Source organism: Callithrix jacchus, chromosome 1 (genome assembly GCF_049354715.1).
Source record: "Callithrix jacchus isolate 240 chromosome 1, calJac240_pri, whole genome shotgun sequence".
NCBI lineage: Eukaryota > Metazoa > Chordata > Mammalia > Primates > Cebidae > Callithrix > Callithrix jacchus.
In genome coordinates, this window is record NC_133502.1 from 164584000 (window position 1) to 164605048 (window position 21049).

The window sequence follows — 21049 nt, forward strand, 5'->3', positions numbered from 1 at the left end:
TTAACCACTATTTTGTCTTCCTCCGTTAGCACTCTCCGAACTCCACCTTGTGTTGCCATCACAGTCTACTTGATTTATCCCTTTTTTTGCCCTTTGAACTGTTTGAAACCAATGACAGTATCTTCATCTTCGGGTCCTCCAATTTGACTGAACTTCATACATTTTTTGAAAAATTGAATATTAAAGGTGATTTCCAGAGAAAAATAGCTGATCGGGTCACAATCACAACAAAAATTAATAGAACAGTAGCCATTTTGTTCTGATACTTAGTCCACAGTCAGTACGTTAAACTATCTTTCAAAGTATTTCTTCCCGAGGGCATGCGATACTTTCTGTCTCGGATCCTTAACAGAAACCCCCACCACCAATAAAAAGTAAGACCAAAGTACCTCTCAGTCAACAGAAATAAAAGATTTCCTTACAAATTCAGAGTAATACCCAGACAAAATTGGAATAAAGGTGTATATAGTCATCACACAGTGGAAAAAACTGTGTGTATGTAAATTTAATATGTGAATATTAAGACAAATTCTTTTGAGAAGACTAATCACAGCTCCAAGGTCATTCAGTAAAGAAGGACATTTTGTGAATTTTAATTCTTTCTAAGTAAAATAGAATATAAAACTATCTGGCATACTGCCAAAATTGTGTAGGTACTCAGTTTATTCTATCCTACAGGGACTATTTGGTCTCTTGGTGTTCAGGTACTGCCTTTTCAACTTTCCTTCCAAACTAATTATCTATACTGCTATCTAAATGGTCTTCCACCGAACAAGTTTGATTATGTCATTTGCTGGGAAAGCCAGTCCTTTCCTCTTTCTCCTGATGACTTTTTACTTTCTCCAGTCAAGCCAGTGTACCTCCGTGGGAAATTTTCTCACACTCCCTTCCCATCATCCAGGGTAAGAAACCAACCCTCTGTGCTCCTACAGCCCCCTACATTTTTTGCGCTGTTTTAAAGTCATCAATGTTAATGTAGTCTTTTGCCTGCCATTCAATGAGCATCCTAAAGGCAGGACCATAATGTGTTCATCTTTGCATCCCAGAAACCAGTGAAGGCTATTTGGATGGATAAGTGTAAGCACACCTGAAATAAAACAAATATACTTATTCAGAAGTTTTAAAAAATAATCAAAGCCATAAATATAATCAGCTAGCATTAAGCTAACTACCTGGATATACTTCTCAGTCTTTTTACATGAACATTAAAGATGGAGAGATATTACAAATTGTGATCTTATATTTATACAAAATAGTGTGTGTATGTGTGTTTATACACAGAAAGATACTAAAAGGATCCTAACCAAAATGTTCACAGTAGCTGTCTCAGGGTGATGGAATTTGAGATTATTCTACTTTAATTCTTTCATATAGCATTCTAATTTGCTATCATATGCATAGATGATCTTTATTGTTAGGGGGAAAAAAAGCAATTGCAATCATATACTATCACTTCCCAGTTCTTTTAAAAAGTCAGCTTCCAGGGCCGGGTGCGGTGGCTCACGCTTGTAATCCCAGCACTTTGGGAGACCAAGGTGGGTGGATCACAAGGTCAAGACATAGAGACCATCCTGATCAACATGGTGAAACCCGTCTCTACTAAAAATACAAAAAATTAGCTGGGCACAGTGGCGCGTGCCTGTAATCCCAGCTACTCAGGAGGCTGAGGCAGGAGAACTGCCTGAACCCAGGAGGCGGAGGTTGCAGTGAGCCGAGATTACGCCATTGCACTGCAGCCTGGGTAACAAGAGCAAAACTCAAAAAAAAAAAAAAAAGTCCGCTTCCATTTTAAAGATATGTTAGAGTTGAAACTATTGTTCTCTACCTTTCTACATTTAAAAATTATAAAATATAACATCTGAGTTTTGACTCCCTAAAATACTTTAGCACCGTAAAGGGAAGCTTCCTTTATCTTCAAATAGTTTTTGTCATCCGTATTTGACTAGACATTACTATATGGCTCACTAGGCTGTGGTCATCCAAGAAGTCACCTCAATGTCATGGAAAGATAAAGGTTCTAGAGTCAAATAGCATAGTTTAAATCTTGTTTTATAATTATTATGTCTCTGATATTGAGCAGATGACTGAAATACACTGAGTCTCAACTGAAAAATTAAAATAATTTCCGCCTTTCAGTTTTATATTAGAAATAGTATGGGAAATTTGGCAACTATCTAAACTATAAATAATATTTCCAATATGAGCATCCATTGGATATTCTAAATAAAATATTACAGATATAACTAGCATCCTTTAAAATGCATGACTGAGATCAGAAAAACCAAAAGGGATATTTCCAGGGGCAAGACATGAAAGAAATAAAATAGAACTGGGAACTAACAGGTAAGCCCTGGATCTAAATGTTTGGTTGGTACAGTCTGGATAAGAGGGAGCCATCGCTTTTGGCAGCTGAGTGGCTTGAATGCTCTTGTTCACCCCCGGAGAGGAGATGTGGCTCTGCAGCTCTGCAAGGTGGTGTATTGGGACTAGCACACCTGTAAAATAAGGATTTTAACTAAGATTTTCAGGACCCCTGAAAGTCTACATGTTTAGTGAAAGGGTGTACTGGGGGAAATAAGGTAGGCAGCATATGTCTAGCTGACTAACTTAACAACATGACAATTAACATGACTTGACGTAACTGTCATTAGGATTTACTATCTTTGCCTAGGATATAAGTTGAAATTTATAACCATTGTCTTATACCTCAGAAAAACTTGAGGTTTGAATGTATACTGCTCAGTATGGTGTGAAAATGCCTGAGCTAAAAAATTAAGTGAATAAAAAGGATTCCAGGTTAGTGATGTTGCAGGGGTACCTAGAAATTAACATAAACTTACTCTGAGGGAGGACATGGACTTGGCCCAGGGAGCACATGATTCCCACAGATTAAAATCCACTGGACATGAGTTCACATCTCAAAATTAAAAACACAAAAAAAGTAAACAAGACATCAGTAATAAAGGTCAGTAAACAACCCAAAGGCTTTTTACTAAATTTTGACTTGGGTGAGAAGTATACAAATTAGTATTTTAGAGTCAACAGAATACAACAACAGCAAAAGGTAAATAAAATTAGAAAGCAAAATTTTCGGCCGGGTATGGTGGCTCACACCTGTAATCTCAGCACTTTGGGAGGCTGAGGCGGGCAGATCATGAGGTCAAGAGAACGAGACCATCCTGGCCAACATGGTGAAACCCCATCTCTACTAAAAATACACACACACAAAAAATAGCTGGGCGTGGTGGCATATGCACTGTAGTCCCAGCTACCTGGGAGGCTGAGGCAGGAGAATTGCTTGAACCCGGGAGGCAGAGGTTGCAGTGAGCCGAGATCGCGCCACTGTACTCCAGCCTGGTGCCTGGCGACAGAGCGAGATTCTGTCTCAAAAAAAAGTACAATTTTCAAAAGTTAGATGAACAAAGAAGGGGCAAATAATGGAAATTTTAAAATTCACAAAATCTAAGTGAAGAAAGAAGGAAAGGAATAAATAAGCAGGGAAAAAATGGCAACGTAAGTCATTCTAATTACATTAAAGTCAATTATATGAAGATGGAGATTCTCTAGTCAAATTTAACTAAAGAAAGTTTTCCTGAAAGGTTAAAAGTAAAGGCAGGGACAATATGTACTAGGTAAAGGCTAACCAAACAAATTTAATATTATTTTCAAACTAAGGAAACATTAGGCAAATATGTTACTGTTATTTTTTAAAAAGCCACCACATAATGATAAAAGGAAGATATTATGATTTAAAAGCTGAATTTATCAAATAATATGACCAGAGAATATATAAATCAATGACTTTTACCTAAAAAACTGATAAATGCGTAATGGCATTGTGATATTTTAACACATTTTTCTCAATAATTTATAGATCAAGCAAACTAAAATATAGTAATAATCTAGATTTTGAACAATGCCAAAAAATTGAGCTGATAAAAATACATGGAACCCTGATACAGAATTAAATTATGAAATTTCCTTCTAGAATAGAGATGTAGACTACTTTTTAATTTTTTTTACCATGTCCTAGGCCACAAAACAAATTTCAACAAATATCAAAGAGTCAGTATCACATAGAACATGAGTTTTGTCCATAATGCAGCACATTAACAAACAAAACACAAATGAATCAGGGAAAAAGGTAAAACTTTTCAGTCAATGGTATTTGTAACAAGTAAGCGAAAATCTTATATAAGATATTTGCAGGCAGAATTCAGCAATGTATTAAAAATCACATACAATATTAAAGAGGCGACTTTAACATTAGGTGGTCTATTAATGTAATTCACAATATTTGTGTATTAAATAATTTTTAAAGCAGGAATTTTTACTAGATGTAGAGTATTTTTTAAAACCCTGTAAAATTGTATTCCTTCGTGATGAAAAAATAATAGTAAACTGGGAATAGGTAAAATGTAAAAAGTAATGTTTTTTATCACGGTCAAATCCAGAATGTCCAGTTTTGCCATTGGTCTCCTACCTAGCACAGCTAGACAAAAAATAGAAACAAAACAAGTCTGAGGACTGAAAGGGAAACGAAAAAACTCATTGTTCGTCATCTGCTAGAAACAACATAGAAAAATGAGTAAGATCAACAATTACTAGAGCTAGGAAAACAGCCTATGAGGACTTCTGAATTTAATATAAATTTATATTAAATGCAATTATTTTTATTGTCTCCAAACTATTAGAACACGAACATACCTACATGTATTTGCGTGCATGTATGTGTGTTTGTGGGTAGCTAGATAAATAGAAAGCTGCTATTTACTATAGCACTGACACCTATATAATGCTTAGAGTAAGGCATATATTCCTAATAAAAATCATCACAATTTTTATGAAGAAAGCTTTAAAACTTTACTGAAACCATAAAAGAAGACCTAAATAAATAAAAAGATAAACTGTGTGCATAAACGGGAAGACACAGTATGATAAAAATGCCCTTTCTTTTCAGATACATTGATACATTCAATGAAATTGGAATCAAAATTCTAACAGGTCTTTTTAAGGATGAAGCTTCACATGGACATTCACATGGAAGAGCAGAGGGCTCTTTTGGAAGGGAAAACTATAGGATGAACTTACAATGTAAATCAAGACTTTTATATTGCTATGGAAGTTACTATAGACTGCTACTGATAAAAAGATAGATAAAAAATAGACCAATGAAACAAGATAACCCAGAAAAAAATAACTTTTAAAAATACTAAATTGATATATGGCAAAGGCAGTATTACCATTTAGTAGTGGAAGGATTAACTGTTTTCCTAAAGGGATTAACTAATGCTGGACAAATAATTTTAATACATATTTTGGGAGAAAACAATCCTTATTTTATATTGTTTAAAAAACTACTTTGTAGGTGTCTGAAACCATATAGGTAACAAACACAACCTTAAAATTATTGAAAGGAAATAAAAGAGACTGTTTTATGATCTTGGATTAAAGGAACGTTTATTCAACAACATAGGAAAAGCACAAATCATGAAGGACACAAAATTCTCTTACCAACAAAGCAGCGTAAACATAATGAAAAATTAGGAGCCATAGACTATGAAATGGTATTTGCAATGGCTTTAATTATAAAGAATTAATATCCAGTATATGTAAATATGCTTATATATTAATATAGAAAACAAAAACAATTTAAAATAAGCAAAAGGATGAACAAATAGTATGCATGACTAGAAACCTACTTGATCCAGATACTCAGGCTTCTTAGTAATCAGGGAAAGGCAAAATAAAACAATGATTGAGGTTCTTTCTTTCTTTCTTTTTTTTTTTTTTTGAGACACAGTCTGGCTCTTGTGTCCAGGCTAGAGTGCAGTGGCACAATCCTGGCTCACTGCAACCTCCGCCTCCCAGGTTCAAGCAATTCTTCTGTTTCAGCCTCCTGAGTAGCTGGGACTACAGACGCGTGCCACCACACCAGGCTAATTTTTGGTATTTTTAGTAGAGATGGAGTTTCACCATGTTAGCCAGGATGGTCTTGATCTCCTTATGTCATGATCTGCCCACCTGGGCCTCCCAAAGTGCTGGGATTACAGGTGTGAGCCACCGTGCCCAGCCAAATATCATTTAGTAACCATCAGATTGATGAAAAAAATTACATATTTGGCAGAATCAAGTGCTGGCAAGGACAGGAAGCAATGGGAAGCCTGTGGATAGATGTGTTGATTGATACAATCATTCTGGTAAATACTTTGGCAATATCTAGTAGTTGAAGATTCATTTACCTTAACCTAACAATACCATTTTAGCTTTTTTTTCTTCAGAAAATTCTTGCTATGTGCACAGAGGAAAAGAACCCAAATAATTAAAGTTATGTTGTTGTAAATAATAAACATTGTGAAAAAATAACAATAATAGCAATAATAAAGGAACCAACCTTGGTATCTATCAAGAAAAGAATGACTTAATAAAGTATGATATATTCATACAATAAAATATTTATGTGCAAAAATAAATAAGCCAGCTCTACTTGTCACAATATGTGTGATCTCAAACAATGCTAAGGAAAAATAAAAGCCAGCTACAAAATAAGTATAGTATTAAAACATCTATGAAATTTAAAATATGCAAACAATACATATGTGCAAAAAGTATAAAAATTTGCATGGGAAGGAAGTGGGATTCAGGAGGAACGTACAGGTGCATTTAAACTTGATCAGTAAATTTATTCCTTTCACACCAAAAATAAAAGATGCGAAGCAAATATGGCACAATGTTATAATTTGACAAAGCTGGATAGTAACCCTATGAACGTTTGTTGTAATATAGTCTGTAGTTTTCTATATAACTGAAGTATTTTCTAATTAAAACAATAATAATAGCATGTATAGAGTCTTTGGCACATCATCTCAGGCTGAAAAAGAGCATGTTTCCTTCCCTTCCCACTCTTGGCTAGAGGCTTATATACAAAATGCCCAGACATTACCTCTGGTTCTTAGCTCAAAGCTAGACTGAAATACTTGGGCTCTTCCTGAGCCAAAGGCATCCTAGGTGGTCCCATCTTACATCTTCTAACTCAGACAATCTGGGTGGTAGATCCAGACCTACACACATTGTCGGTGAAGAATTTTAAATGCTGAAGCAGTTTCTAGCCTGTAGAAAAGCTCAAGACACAAGATACAATGCTACACTCCTCATTAAATTAGAAACGTGGATTGCAGAACTGATCATCACCTCCTTCCCAGATTCTTCTTTCATAGATGAAGAAATGGATGGACAGAAAGAGGAAATGGCTTCTCCATGGTCAATGAGTCAGTGGTAGTATTTCATAGGGAATTTGTGTCTCGTGACTTCCAAGTCTTTCAACTGGTCTTTGTATATAAACTCTTTGTGATCCAAAACAAAGTGTTTTGATTTCTAGTCTGCTGTACTTTCCAGCTCAAGCAGTGTCTTGGAACAGAGTTAGACAGAAATGGTTTAAGTCCCTACTCCATGACAAAACATTGTGACTATTGGCAGGTAACTTAATCTTCCTAAGTGTTAGTTTCCTCATCTGACAAGAAGGTTAATTATTCAAGGGATTGTTCCTTAGGTTACGATTGTACATGCAGAGTACGAGACATAGTGTCTAGCATATTATAGGTAGGTAACAAATAGAAACTATGATTACTCTTTTTATCCCAGAAGATGGAGTTTTAAAGAAGTATAACACAGGTTTTTTTTTTTGTTTGTTGTTTTGTTTTGAGACAGAATCTTGCTCTGCCACCCAGGCTGGAGTATAGTGGTGCAATCTCAGGTTACTGAGACCTCTGCTTCCTGGGTTCAAGTGATTCTCCTGCCTCAGCCTCCAGAGTAACTGGGACTACAGGTGCCTGCCACCATGCCTGGCTAATTTTTGTATTTTTAATAGAGATGGGGTTTCACCATATTGGCCAGGCTGGTCTGGAACTCTTGACCTGTGATCTACCCACCTCAGCCTCCCAAAGTGCCGTGATTATAGGAGTGAGCCAACGCGCCTGGCCTAGAAGCATAACGCAGTTCAGTTATAGAGACCATTTGAAGGGATAGACCATAATAAATGAATGCTATGATATGGAAACAATAAGATCAATAATGAGTATTTAAGGAGCTCAAAAAGGATTTTCTGGAAGAAGCAAAATGTGATGTTTCCGTAGGGTAATGAGGCTCTCTCTCCCCTTCCTCCTATATAACTTTTGTATTTCTTATTTGACCTTCACAGGGGCATGGGACAAAAATCATACATCATAATTAAAAGACAGAGAAACAGACCCCCCCAAAATCACATGACTTGTCTATAGATTTAAGATAGGTTTTAATTGACCTATCATATTAACTACATACCAATATACTTTATGCAATTTAAATGCATATTTAAGCCTAAATCATAAGCTTAGCCTCCATATGTATATATTAATATTTTAGATAATGATTTCATTATCTGTAATTAAATTTTAGTGTAAGTTGTTCTCCAAATTCAATTTACATTTACCATCAATATGAATTTCTGAGGCAGAATACTGAGATTATATCAACCAGAAATGCCAGCATTTCTTTCTAATTATCAGAAATACAACTCTATTGTGTATGACTAAATGTAGAAAAAGGTATTTTGTTTTATTTTTTTAAAAAAAGCATGAGGGCCAGGCACCTTTGTAATCCCAGCACTTTGGGATGCCAAGAGGTGGGGATCACTTGAGCCCAGGTGTTCTCGATCAGCCTGGGCAACTTAGTAAGGCCCATGTGTACAAAATATATTTTAAAAAGCCACTGTGGTGGTGCCCACCTATAGTCCCAGCTACTCAGGAGGCTGAGGTGGGAGGATTAGTCGAGCCCGGGAGTTTGAGGCTGTAGTGAGCTATGACTTCTGCCTGGGTGACAGAGCAAGACTGTCTTTGCATATATATATATACATATATACACAAATACACATACATATATATGCATATGTGTGTGCATATGTGTGTGTGTGTGTGTGTGTATGCAAAGATTCCACAAAACAATCCTTCAAAATAGGCAAACAACTCCATCACATTTAAATATATTAGCTACAAACATAAAATAATCAGAGGCAGTCTTGATGATTTACTACCAATGATGGTTGAAGTTTAAAAAGAAAAATCTTCAAATGGCATTTAAAATTCTATGAAAGAAATCAGAAGTAGCCAAAATAATCATATCTCAGATGAACTGCTAAAATTTTAGTTCCAAGGAAAGAGTAAATTGGAAGTTTCAGCTCGGTAGCAAGCTCCTGTCACTGCTCTAAAGGAAAAGATTTCGAGCTGGAGAGTGACTCTAAATTTAAGAATATTCTGATGATGTTGGCAAGACTGGAAACGAGATATGTTTGAGGCAGGACGTTTAGCCAGGGGCTGCTTCAGCCATCAAGATTGAAAATATAGGCTAGAGGAGAGATGAAGAAAGGATGACGTGGAAACTCCTGGGTGGGGAGAATTGAGAGGGCTTAGGGTCCATCTGAATGTAGAAGACACAGGAGGGGAATGAGTTCAAGTGATAGCACAAGGCTTTCCAGATGGTTTTAGGAGCAGCTGAAAGAAACAACTTGACAAAAATGTCCTACTTTTAGACCAACAAGGAAATAGGTTCTAACCTCCAGCAAAGCCTTCAGAAGCCACTAGCTTATCCTTCTAAAAGAAATCTATTCTACCTAGGTTCTTGAGAAAAGAGCCCTCATTTAACATTAACTCTGACTTTAACTTGGGTAAAATATAGTTTTATCATAGGAATTTTTCCGTGGAAAAACATAATCTTTTTAGTAAGTGTTGTACCCATCCCACTATCCCCATCTTTTATCTTAGGGGAGTGACTTGGGCTTCTGTTTTTCTATCTGAAAACTTGGGATAACAACACCTGCCTCAAAGAGCTGCTTAGGCTTCTGGAAAACAATGAAATATGAACCACACACACACAGCTAGAAGAAGGAAGGTTTATTAAGGTTTCCGTACTGATCAAATATGATGTTAGTGGGTAAGAAGGAGGTCGGTGGGTGGAAGTTACAGGGAGGCAGATGTTGCCCCAGTGTAAAGAGAAACCTTCTGGGATCCAGAATTTTCAGAAGCTTGAATGGGTCACCAGGAAAGAGAGCAAGCTGCCAGGCACTGGAGGTGTTCCAGCCAAGTGAAGCCCTAGAGAAGGTATTTTTCATCAAGCCATGCACACATCTTCATCTTCATGGGTTTGCCTAACCAAGGTTATATTAGTTATTTGTCACTCCATCTCTTCTAGTAAGGGGACCATAGCATAAATTCAGCGGACAGGAGTGTTGATAATTAACCATTGAAATTGTAATGGATTGACATTTATTAAATGGTTATCATAGGCTGGGTGCATATGTGCTTTATAGGTGTCCTCACAATCTGCAGATAATGCTGTGATGCCAGGTTTCTGACTGATTTGAAATAGGCTTGGGAAGGTAAAACACTGGTCCATGGCTTTCTGGCTAATAACTGATGCAGCCAGGACAGAAACACATTTCTTTGTCTCTATGTTGATGTTTATTGAGGAAAAGGAGGAGGCAGAGACGAGGAGAGAAGACAAAGTGGAGAGAGGAGGAAAACATTCACAAATATTAGCCAGCCACTAGATATTATCAGCTACAAATCACTTGTGACACATGCCACAAGTGAAAGACGCAATGTAGAGAAGTACTTTTCATACTCATGCTTTGCCACAGAACTACCCCATCTACTTAGACAATGACCGTACAGCCCCAGTGAACTGGGATGTAGTCTGAAGAAAATGTCTTATTTTGTATCATAATATGGCCATTTAAAAAATAGAAAACGTGCCTCCATATTTTAGAACATAATGAACGCATAATAGAATGAGTGTCATATTTATCATGTGCCTTGTGTATCTCCTGGGATTATTACTTTTTTCTCCACCCCACTTCAGTTTTAGAATTAGAAACCCTATAATTCTATCAACAAATTATGATTCGAGGTTTACAAAACAACCATCATTCATGCATAAAAATCACTCAAGATCTTTGTACGTCCACCTGTTTCATCATTGTTGGCAGAGCACTAAATCTCCAGGGATTTTTAGTCTGCCCACAATATTAGTAGTTCCAGTGCTGCAAAAACAAACTCTCTTTGGGGTAATACATCCGACATTCTCAGGAAAGTTGTATTCTTTCCCAGAGTCCTTCAATGCTCATAAACTCCAACTGATTATTGCATTGCGAGTCTGAAGACATTCTCTGTCCGTCACCCCTGCACCTGTTATCTTGTTGGCCTTATCCAAACAGCCCAAGCCCTAACAGCAGCTGAAATAACAGATGGGCAGGATAACTTAAGATTTTTTGACATCATCCTTTTGTTTATGAAATCCCCCCCAACTCTGGAATCTGATAGAAATTCTTTTCATTATCATTTTGTGTTTTTTCCCATGGTACATTTTTATTATTCAAAAAATAAATAAATAATTGATGCAGAGGTAGATGAAAGACAGGAACAACATCTTCATTTGAAAATGGTCAAAAAAGAAATAGGGAGGAAGATGTGGTCATGTGGAATTGACATGAACATATATTTGCCTTGGAGGTTAATGGGCACTAGCCGTATTCATGTGGTAGTTTGTTTGTGAGGAAGTCAGAGCAGATACTAGGAGATCTTTAGGTCGGAGGAGAGATAATCTAAGCAAGTTGGAAATCTGGCAGGAACCAGTCCTTGGAATTGCGATTTCAGGACATGACTCGACTTAGAAAGGGGTGAGGTTATTAAAACAAACCTAAAATAGGGATAAGATAGGTAGAATATAGGTTATCGCTTAATAGCATATGATCGTAAGCAAGGTGCTTAATCTTTCTGTGCCTTAGAGTCACCATCTGTAAAATCAACATGAAAATACTAGCAGCCATAGAAGGTTGTTTTGATTTTCAAATAAGAAATTTATGAAAAATGTTTAGCCTAAGACTCTGTATTCTATTTATTCTATTAATGGAGGCTGCCATTATTATTATTGTCAAGAGTAAAGGCAATAGGGAGAAGCAAGAGGCAGGGAGGCAGAGAGTCACTGTACATGCAGCATCAGAAAAGGGTGTGTAATGGAGTTTCTCCTCTGGTCTTAAAATGAGGAAACATGATCAGATAATGCCCTGAGAATCTGATGTGGTGCTTTCCCACCTCTGTGCTTTTGTTTATATTTGTTTCTCCTGAATGGTTTCCTCCCAAACGTCTTCATTTTTAGTCATTTGCTATCTGATACTTTTCTAGCAGGGTTGCTATATAGGTTAAATTAAAGGGAAAAAAAACCTGCTATCCTACCTAGTTATCAGCCAACCGATGCTAGTTATTACTGTACATTTTAGTGTAGTCCATTAATACTTAGTTGACTTATATAACCAGAGTAGACAATAAAAAGTATTAGATAACTAAATGTGCGTTTGATTTCAAAAATGAGCAAGACTGATAGAATGCACTCCAGGGGATCAATTTTCCATCTTCTCCTTGTCTGCCCAGTGTTATAATTGTATAATTATGTCTTCTTTGTATTTTCTAGGGATCTAAATCTTGGTGATGTGTACCAGTATTGGGTCATAACTATTTCAGGAACTGAAGAGAGTCAGCCGTCACCTGCTGTCACATACATCCATGGAAGTGGGTACTGTGGCGATGGCATTATACAGAAGTAAGTAGATCTAATTAAAGAAAGAAGAGGAGGAGGGATGCGGATTAGGATTAGGTCAAGAGATGGTCAGGGTGCTGAATAGAAGAGCTTATGACGTTACTCTTCAGTGTATGGGCTGTGATTTACTAGTGGTCCCCAGCAGTCTCTGGATTGGTCTCTAAACGACTTGTTGAACTCAGAAGAAAAGCAATGACTATTTTTTTGAACATACACATTTTGCAACTATGTAATATGATTTAGACAGAACTACCCTTATGTACCTACTACCATTTGCTCTTGTACTTAATTGCTTTATGTGTGCTACAAGGATTCCATTCGTTTTTTCCATCACAGCGCACATTCAGTTAACAGAACACAGTTCATCTAGGTTAAAACACTTTTATATTCTTTGCTGGTTACCATTCACATTTGTGAAAACTGCATATTTATTTGTTATTTCTGTTATATTGTACAACAATTTACAAAATGGGTCAAAGGCTCATAAAAATAACAAAGCATTTTAACTCACTATAATGTTTAAACCATAAATAATAAACAGTACTCTGGAGTGAATATTGAATGTGAATATGAATACAATGAGGCAAATGAATTAGTAAGTGTGGATTTCATCAGAGTATCAGTCCATTCATCCTCTTGTTCTCAGGACAAGATGCTATTCAACTGGTAATTAGGGGTGAGGAGCCACCAAGAGTTTTACATTGTTTAAAACTCAATAAATAAGCTTTTAAGCTCTTTTCCTCTAGGATAAGGCAAAAAGGGTTTCTAGCACAAAATTGCGAATTTTGTGTCTAGAGGTGGAGAAAAGACCAATAATCGTTCAAAATTAAGTCTCTTATTGCTAAAATTAGGCTCCTCATTGCTAAAGTATTTATTTGCAAGTCACACTATTGCTAAGAGACTTTTTAAACTATTGACAGATTTAATGATAAATATTACGTGTGGAGAAGGCAAAACAAGCTATTGGCAAAATTCCTTCATTAAATAGCACTGTTGGGTGTCACATAATATCTGTGCAATATGGAATTGCAATTACTATTTCTATAAGGGGAGGGGTGGTATGAAGAAAGAATTTGCTTCACAGTTGGATGAAACCACTGATGTGCAGAACATGAATCAGCTCATAGGAGTAGTACATATATGAAAGAGACACACTAGATGACTATTTCTGCTCATCACTAACACCGAGCTAGAGGGGAAGAACGATTTAATGTGTTTATGATGGTTGTGTGGTACATAATGTAAACTGGAAACCTCTGCTTTGGGATGAAAGAACCAGCTAGGAATACAGCAAGGATGATGCAGTAATGCAGTTGATAAGAGCTGGCACATGAATACTAATCCACATAGACATCAGTTATTTGCCAGCAGTATTCTTTCTGAACATGACTTAACGTTAAAGGAAATAGAAATATTGCAAACACGATCAAATATCTTTTAAACTTGCTGTGTAAAAAGACAGTAGTATGTACAAGATTCTATTCCTCTTTGCTCCCCACTTCATAACTAATGTTTGCCAACTGTTAATGAAAAGGTACTAACTCAAGTTTTTAAAATAAGAAATGGCATTAGAAAAATATTGGCACTGATAAGGCAAGTAATTATTTGCATAATCTCAAGCGGCTTTCTGAAGCAGGAACATGTATTTACATCATATATATATATATATTTCAGGAACATACATTTATTTCTTAAATGTCCTACACCTAGAATTTCATATTCGAATTGTCAAAATATTTAAGATTGAAAAGATTAGTGTAAGAGTTTTTAACTGTTGAATTATAATGCAAACCTGCTGATTGCCAAGAATTTGACTCCTCAAGCATACCAGCCTTGGTCCCTAAGCCTCCAGAAATGTCCCCACCATTTCTTACCCCTGAAAATGAACATCCCTGACTATGTGGAGTAGTGTATACCACCACATCAGTGTTTGAGATAATTCCCAGAGGAAAGGGCGGGGGAACTCTCCTCCATCTTTTTTTGCAACATCTCATATCTTCCTTTTGCTGTTGCTTCCCCCACACACTTGGTTTTGTTCTATCCTACATTTGCTATTTCTATTTTGTGTTGAACTTGCTGCTTTTTTTTTCATATTGAAAAGATGACATTGCCCCAAGAGCCAAAAATAAATAGGAATTGAAAAAAAAAAGCTTGTCACTTGCTTGAACTATTTAACATACAATGCTGTGTGTATTTAAGATCCATATTCACATGTAACAACAGAACAAGAAGATTCAGTTTCCTATACACCCAAATTGGGGAAAGGGACACTTCTCACTGTTCTCTCCTACATTAATGCATCAACTTCCAGCTTTTGATACAGCTGCTGTCTGATGGAATATTGAACAACTAAGCAGAGGGCTCTCCATGGAGAAAGTACCGCATGATTTGTGGGTCCAAGATTGAACTTTATATCTAGAATATCCAGAAAATGTTTGCAGTTGTTGCTAGTAACTCATAATTGTGATTTGGGAATTTCTAATATAGCCCAGTTTTTTTTAAGTCACCAGATTTGGGGCCTCATCTACAGCTCAGTCTGTCCATGCTGGAAACAGATATAGATGCATTGGTTAAACACTGCAAATGATAGCATTCTTGCTGATCTAAAACTATTAGTATCATAATTATTATTATTAATTTTAAATAGTATACTTAATCCAGTTTTTTTAAGTACTTTTACCTAGAATTAGTATCTTGCATAAATATCAAACACATGTTGAGTTACCTGTAGATATCAAATATTGGTTGATATAATTTGTTGAAAACTAAATTGCTTACAGATGTTTCCTTAAGTGTGGGGGAAGAAAACTTTGGGGAAAAGAAGAAATATCATCTTAGCTAATAGAATTTTTCATGGAATGATGCAAGTTAATTTGCTCTATGTGTAAAAGAATTTACAAAGAAATATGGATCGACTCAGCACTCAGTGAGGCCCCTAATAGATGAGTGCTGTCTTAAATGATCCATAGCAGCAGGTTCTCTCATTTCATGGATAGGGTAAGGTGGAAGACAGTGGATGAATGTTTCGGTAATGATAATAATATTTATACATACTTTTTGAGCCTCTACTGTGCATGAAGCCCTGTGCTGCATTGTCTCCTTGAGTTCTCCCAATAGCCATGTGAGGTTGGTCTTATTATAATACTTTACAAATAAACAATGAATGCACAAAGAGATCATAGAGGTTTCTCATGCTTCCGCATCTGATAAGACATAGAACGTACATGTGAACAGAGGGCCCAGATTTTCATCTGGATTCCCCATTGCATTGCTGTGTGATGTGACAGCCTGGCAAAACTAACAAGTAAAAGAGTGACTGCATGCTGTCTGTTATATCCTAGGCACTGTGCCAGAAACTGGGTGCTAGGATGATGAAGACTCTGTCACTTCCTTTGGCAAATTATAGCATCTTATAAGGGGATCTCAAGTAACAGGCAAAGGCAGTCACTTTGACAAGTGCTGTGATAGATGGAATAAGTTGTCTGTGGACACAGAGAAGACCTGCTCCAGCCCCGGAGGTCAAATAAGGTTTCTCAGAACCTCTTTATCTAACAATAGATCTGTCATGCCTAGGAGATATTTTTTGTGACCCAAATTTTTGTTTTGTTTTGTTTTGTTTGAGATGGAGTTTCGATGTTGTTACCCAGACTGGAGTGCAATGACACGATCTCGGCTCACTGCAGCCTCTGCCTCCTGGGTTCAAGCAATTCTCCTGCCTCAGCCTCCCGAGTAGCTGGGACTACAGGCACGCACCACCATGCCCAGCTCATTTTTTGTATTTTTAGTAGAGACGGGGTTTCACCATGTTGGCCAGGATGGTCTTGATCTCTTGACCTCGTGATCCACCCGCCTCGGCCTCCCAAAGTGCTGGGATTACAGGCGTGAGCCACTGCGCCTGGTCTGTGACCCAAATGTTTTGTTTAAACCAGTAGAACACTGTTTGGGTGGCAATGGAAGGGAAGTTGAAAGTAAGCTTTGCGGCTTAGGGAACCAGCCCAGGTATTTTTTTTTTTTTAAGTCTTTTCCAAAACAACCCATGAATTAGCTTACAAGCACAAGGTCATCAGCAATTTCCAGCAAGCAAGATCCACTGCCAGAAAATGCTGAGGCCAGCTAGAAATACGAACTTATTTTTTGCCCATAGGTGTTCAGACAAGAGAGGACTTGGGTGGCTCTTTGGAGATCAAAGCTATGCCCTGCCCATCTTAAGATTGATGGCAAGGTGCTATCCTGCTACTCTGACACCTCTTAAAAGCAACAAATGGGCTGGGCGTGGTGGCTCACGCCTATAATGCCAGCACTTTGGGAGGCCGAGGCGGGTGGATCACAAGGTCAAGAGATCAAGACCATCCTGGCCAACATGGTGAAACTCCGTCTCTACTAAAAATACAAAAATTAGCTGGGTGTGGTGGTGCACGCCTGTAGTCCCAGCTACTCAGGAGGCTGAGGCAGGAGAATTGCTTGAACCCGGGAGGCGGAGGTTGCAGTGAGCCAAGATTGTGCCATTGCACTCCAGCCTGGCACCTAGCGATAGAGACTCTTGTCTCAGAAAAAAAAAACAAAGCAACAAACATTGCCCACTGTTAATTGCTTGGGTGAAAGGAAAAATCTAAGGCCTCTTCAATGCTGTAACAGGTCCAGCTGGTCTCTGGGGATGGAAGGACAGCTGTCACACACTCTGCAGAGACCTCCCAAGGCCCAGTGGGAATGGGGACTGTGATTTCTTGAGCATCTTCTACGTGACTCCCACTGTGTTGGCCACTTTAAGTTACTCAAAGGCGTAGGATTAATTATCTCCATTTTAGCACATGAGAAAATTGAGGTTCAGCATCCACAGAAGCACTGTTCAATGGACTTTTCTGCAATGATGGAAATGTGCTCTGTGCTGTCTGTTACAGAAGCCACTGTCTACATGTGGTTCCTGAATACTTGAAATGTGGCCACTATGACTGAGGATTCGAATTTTAATTATAATTCATTTCAATTAATTTAAATGTAAATCATCACAGAAAGATCAGATTGAGAGATCAAGATTATATGCTTAGTGTGAGACATGGGGTTCTAAACCCAAGTGTTTTGTTTTAAAAAGGATGAGAGTTTTCCAGTAAGAGATAACCCATCCAGACTTTCAGGTTCTGCTCCTCCTTCTTCTCACCTAAGCCCAATTCAAAGATCATTGCTCATTTTCTGCCCATCCCAGCCTTTGCAAAATCATCCTCAGGTGATGGAAATGATTCCAACAAAAACAAAAGGGGGCATTAGTATTTCTTAACAGTGTCGTCCCACAGCCCTTGGAGTTCTTGACGCCACAAAATGACACACCCAATGGAGAAAGGAAAATTTTTTAATGGAAGAATTACTAAACTTGAGTGCATGAATGAAAAAAAGAAAAAAAACAAACTTTGCCTTTAAGTATATTGGAGGAATAAGAAGGATATTAAGGCAGGGAGTGGTAAAGGAACAGGATATCCAAGTTTTCCTTCAAATATGCTCATTTAAGATCAGAAAGAAGCAAATGGCAGTGAGATTTCCTCGACACTGCAGGAGCAAGACCATTTATTTGTTCATTAGTTCTTCCATCTCTTACTCCCATCTCACTTGTTAAATGACTGGAGATCTCAGAGAATGAGTTGGAATCAGGAATTCGACTTTGTCATCAGAAATACAAAGCAAGGTACCTATCAAAGTATTTTATAAATCTACATCTTTCAGAAATCTCATTTTGAAGATGAAGAAACAGAGACTCAGACAGAGAAAGGGATTTGCACAAGGTCTCACTGAAGGTTCATGGCCCAGGGAGGGACTTTTCCATATCCGGCCATGGTTTTGAGACTAAATTGGCAAACTTCTCTTCCATATCTGTTCTGCAGAGGCCAAGGTGAAGAATGCGATGACATGAATAAGATCAATGGTGATGGCTGCTCGCTTTTCTGCCGACAAGAAGTTTCCTTCAATTGTATTGGTAAGCCTTTTTCATTTCTTGTGACCTTGCTGAAGAAGTGAACGGTGCAGAATAGTTGGTAATTATAATACCCACAATGGTTATGACTAAATGATGAGTCACGTCTTTGTATTACACCTATTTATTGAGTGCCTCCTACCTACCAGGCACTATTTTCTTTTTTTTATTTTTATTTTACTTTAGGTGTATACTATATCCAGCATTTCTCCCCACGTTATCCCCCCCACCCTCCCCACCCCCCGCTGTCCCTCCCCTAGCCCCCTACAACTGCCCTCAGTGTGTGATGCTCCTCTCCCTGAGTCCATGTGTTCTCATCGTTCAACACCCACCTATGAGTGGAACATGCGGTGTTTGGTTTTCTGTTCTTGTGTCAATATCAGGAAATACAGCAGTGAAAAAACAAACAAACAAAACCAAGAGCTTAAGGTTTCATAAATGATGCCAATGGCGGGTAAGTTTTTTAGATCAAGCTTTACAAACATCCCTGCTTTTTTTCACGCTAACTGTCCAGGATGGGTAATACTGGTGATGTTTTAAGCCTTTTATTCTTACTTCAGAGATAAGAAAAAAAATGCCAGAAAGATTTCAAAAGTTGTCCAGAATTACACAGGTCAAAAGTGGTTGAAGACGGAATCAGGACTTGAACCTGATATTGTCTGATTCTCAAGCATGTGCTCAACTCATTTTGCTTTGCAATCTTCAGCCAGGATCCAGGTACTACCAGGGGCCCCTCTGCAGACTCAGAACCTTGGGCACTCTCTCTGATCCGAGGAAGGAGGAATAGCAGACCAGTCTGTGTTTAGAAAGCAAACATCCTTTTTTCCCACCTTCACCGACTCATTTGGGAAATGTGTTTTCCGCTGCCTGCTCTTGCAGTCTGGCTGATGCTATTTCAGCCCCACTTGGGAGGCCGTGTTCAGCCCTGGGCTGGGCCGGTAAACTGACAGGGGTTGAGGGGGCAGGGGTGGAATGTTGAGCTGGCCCAGATGAGATCATACTTCCTTTAAGATGCAAATTGATACCTGAAGATCAAAAGTCCCCCAGCTAATCCCCTGGGCTGGAGGTGAAAACTAACCACAATTCATTTGCAAGTACAAAAGACAGAGTTGCTCTATCTGAAGAGGGAAGGGGCAGCTCCTTGGGGATGAAAACCTTCATGAGAAGATTTCTCACTGACAGGCACTTTTCTAGGACTAAAGGGGAATAGATGTCATTGCATCCTCACATCTGCAGTGCATTACAGGGGTGCATGTAGACATTCTTTCTCCCATTAGATTGTGAGCTCTGTGAGAGTAAAGATCATGCATCACATGTCTCTTATTCAATTCTCGACACACATTTGTTGAGCATCTACTATCTTCTTGGCATCCAGTAGGGGCTGAGCAACACAATAGAGGTGCTCTGGAAATATTTATGGTTGGAAGATAGGAAGATACCCCGGAAGAAGGACGTGGGAGTTTCTAGGCAGGGCCTTGGGTTTTAAATTGCCAAAAAATGTTTCTCCCCTCTGTTGATTTGAGTACAGTCCATAGAGAAAGTGATACCAGCCTAGTGATGTGATGTAAAGAATTTTGAATTAAAATTAGGAAAACCAGGTTCTAGTGCAAGCTGCGCTGAGAACTTACATAAAGCTGGCCAAGTAGCTTCCGTAGTCTGGTCCTCAGTTTACCTACTGTACATTTTTTAATGATTGGGTTTAGTGGTCTGTAAGAGCCCTACCTATACTTCTGTTGTATGGTTTCTAAGGTGGGTGACTAAACTCCTTCTAATTGTGAGCTCTACCTGAAGCAAACTCTTACTTTTGTCATCTTCCTCATGGCAACCAACACTAGTCCCAGACCATGCTGAAAAATATTTGCCTATTTTACTTGCACTAATGTGGCAGGTAACTTATGTGCTTCTGGGAAGAAAGTAGAATGGGTTGAAGGTAGGATATGGTACCTGGAAAGAGATACTTGAGCCCTGACATTCATATGCTGTGTTGCTTTAGAACTGTGCAATGATCAGAAAAAATAAGGATGTCTCTGATAAGTAGAAGCTCCCCATCCATGGAAGGGGTCTGCAAATGACAGTCCATAGGCCATAACCAGCCTACTGCCTGTAACTGTAAATATTTATTGGAACACAGTCACACTCATTACTTTGCATATTGATTATGGCTGCTTTCATGCTACAGTGAAAGAGTTGAGTGATGGCAGCAGAGATTCTATGGCAAAGGAAACTAAAATATGTATTATCTAGTATTTTACCTATGAAGTTTATCAACCCCTGTTCCATGGATTTGGGATATTTGATATGCTTGTTTACTGGAGCCAGGTGCAGAGAATAGGTGAAAATTATAATATGATTCACCATTTCTTATTAACAAAACACTGCATTTTAAACATAAAGTGTAGCCAGGAATGGTGGCAGGCACCAGCTAATCGGGAGGCTGAGGCAGGAGAATCACTTGAACCCAGATGA

General features: G+C 38.0%; 1 protein-coding gene across 3 annotated transcripts in view; it reads left to right on the forward strand.

Moving 5' to 3' along the window:
- The window catches only part of PAPPA (pappalysin 1), a 253779-nt gene that overhangs the window by 105366 nt on the left and 127364 nt on the right, over nucleotides 1-21049 (forward strand). For all 3 annotated transcript variants that reach the window (XR_008475800.2, XR_008475799.2, XM_002743252.6), the window contains exons 8-9: nucleotides 12499-12627; nucleotides 18495-18586. Coding sequence is in view for 1 of the 3 variants with exons in the window: in XM_002743252.6 (XP_002743298.3) it covers nucleotides 12499-12627; nucleotides 18495-18586 (221 nt within the window). In the remaining 2 variants the exon portion in view is untranslated. The remainder of the gene's footprint in view (nucleotides 1-12498; nucleotides 12628-18494; nucleotides 18587-21049) is intronic.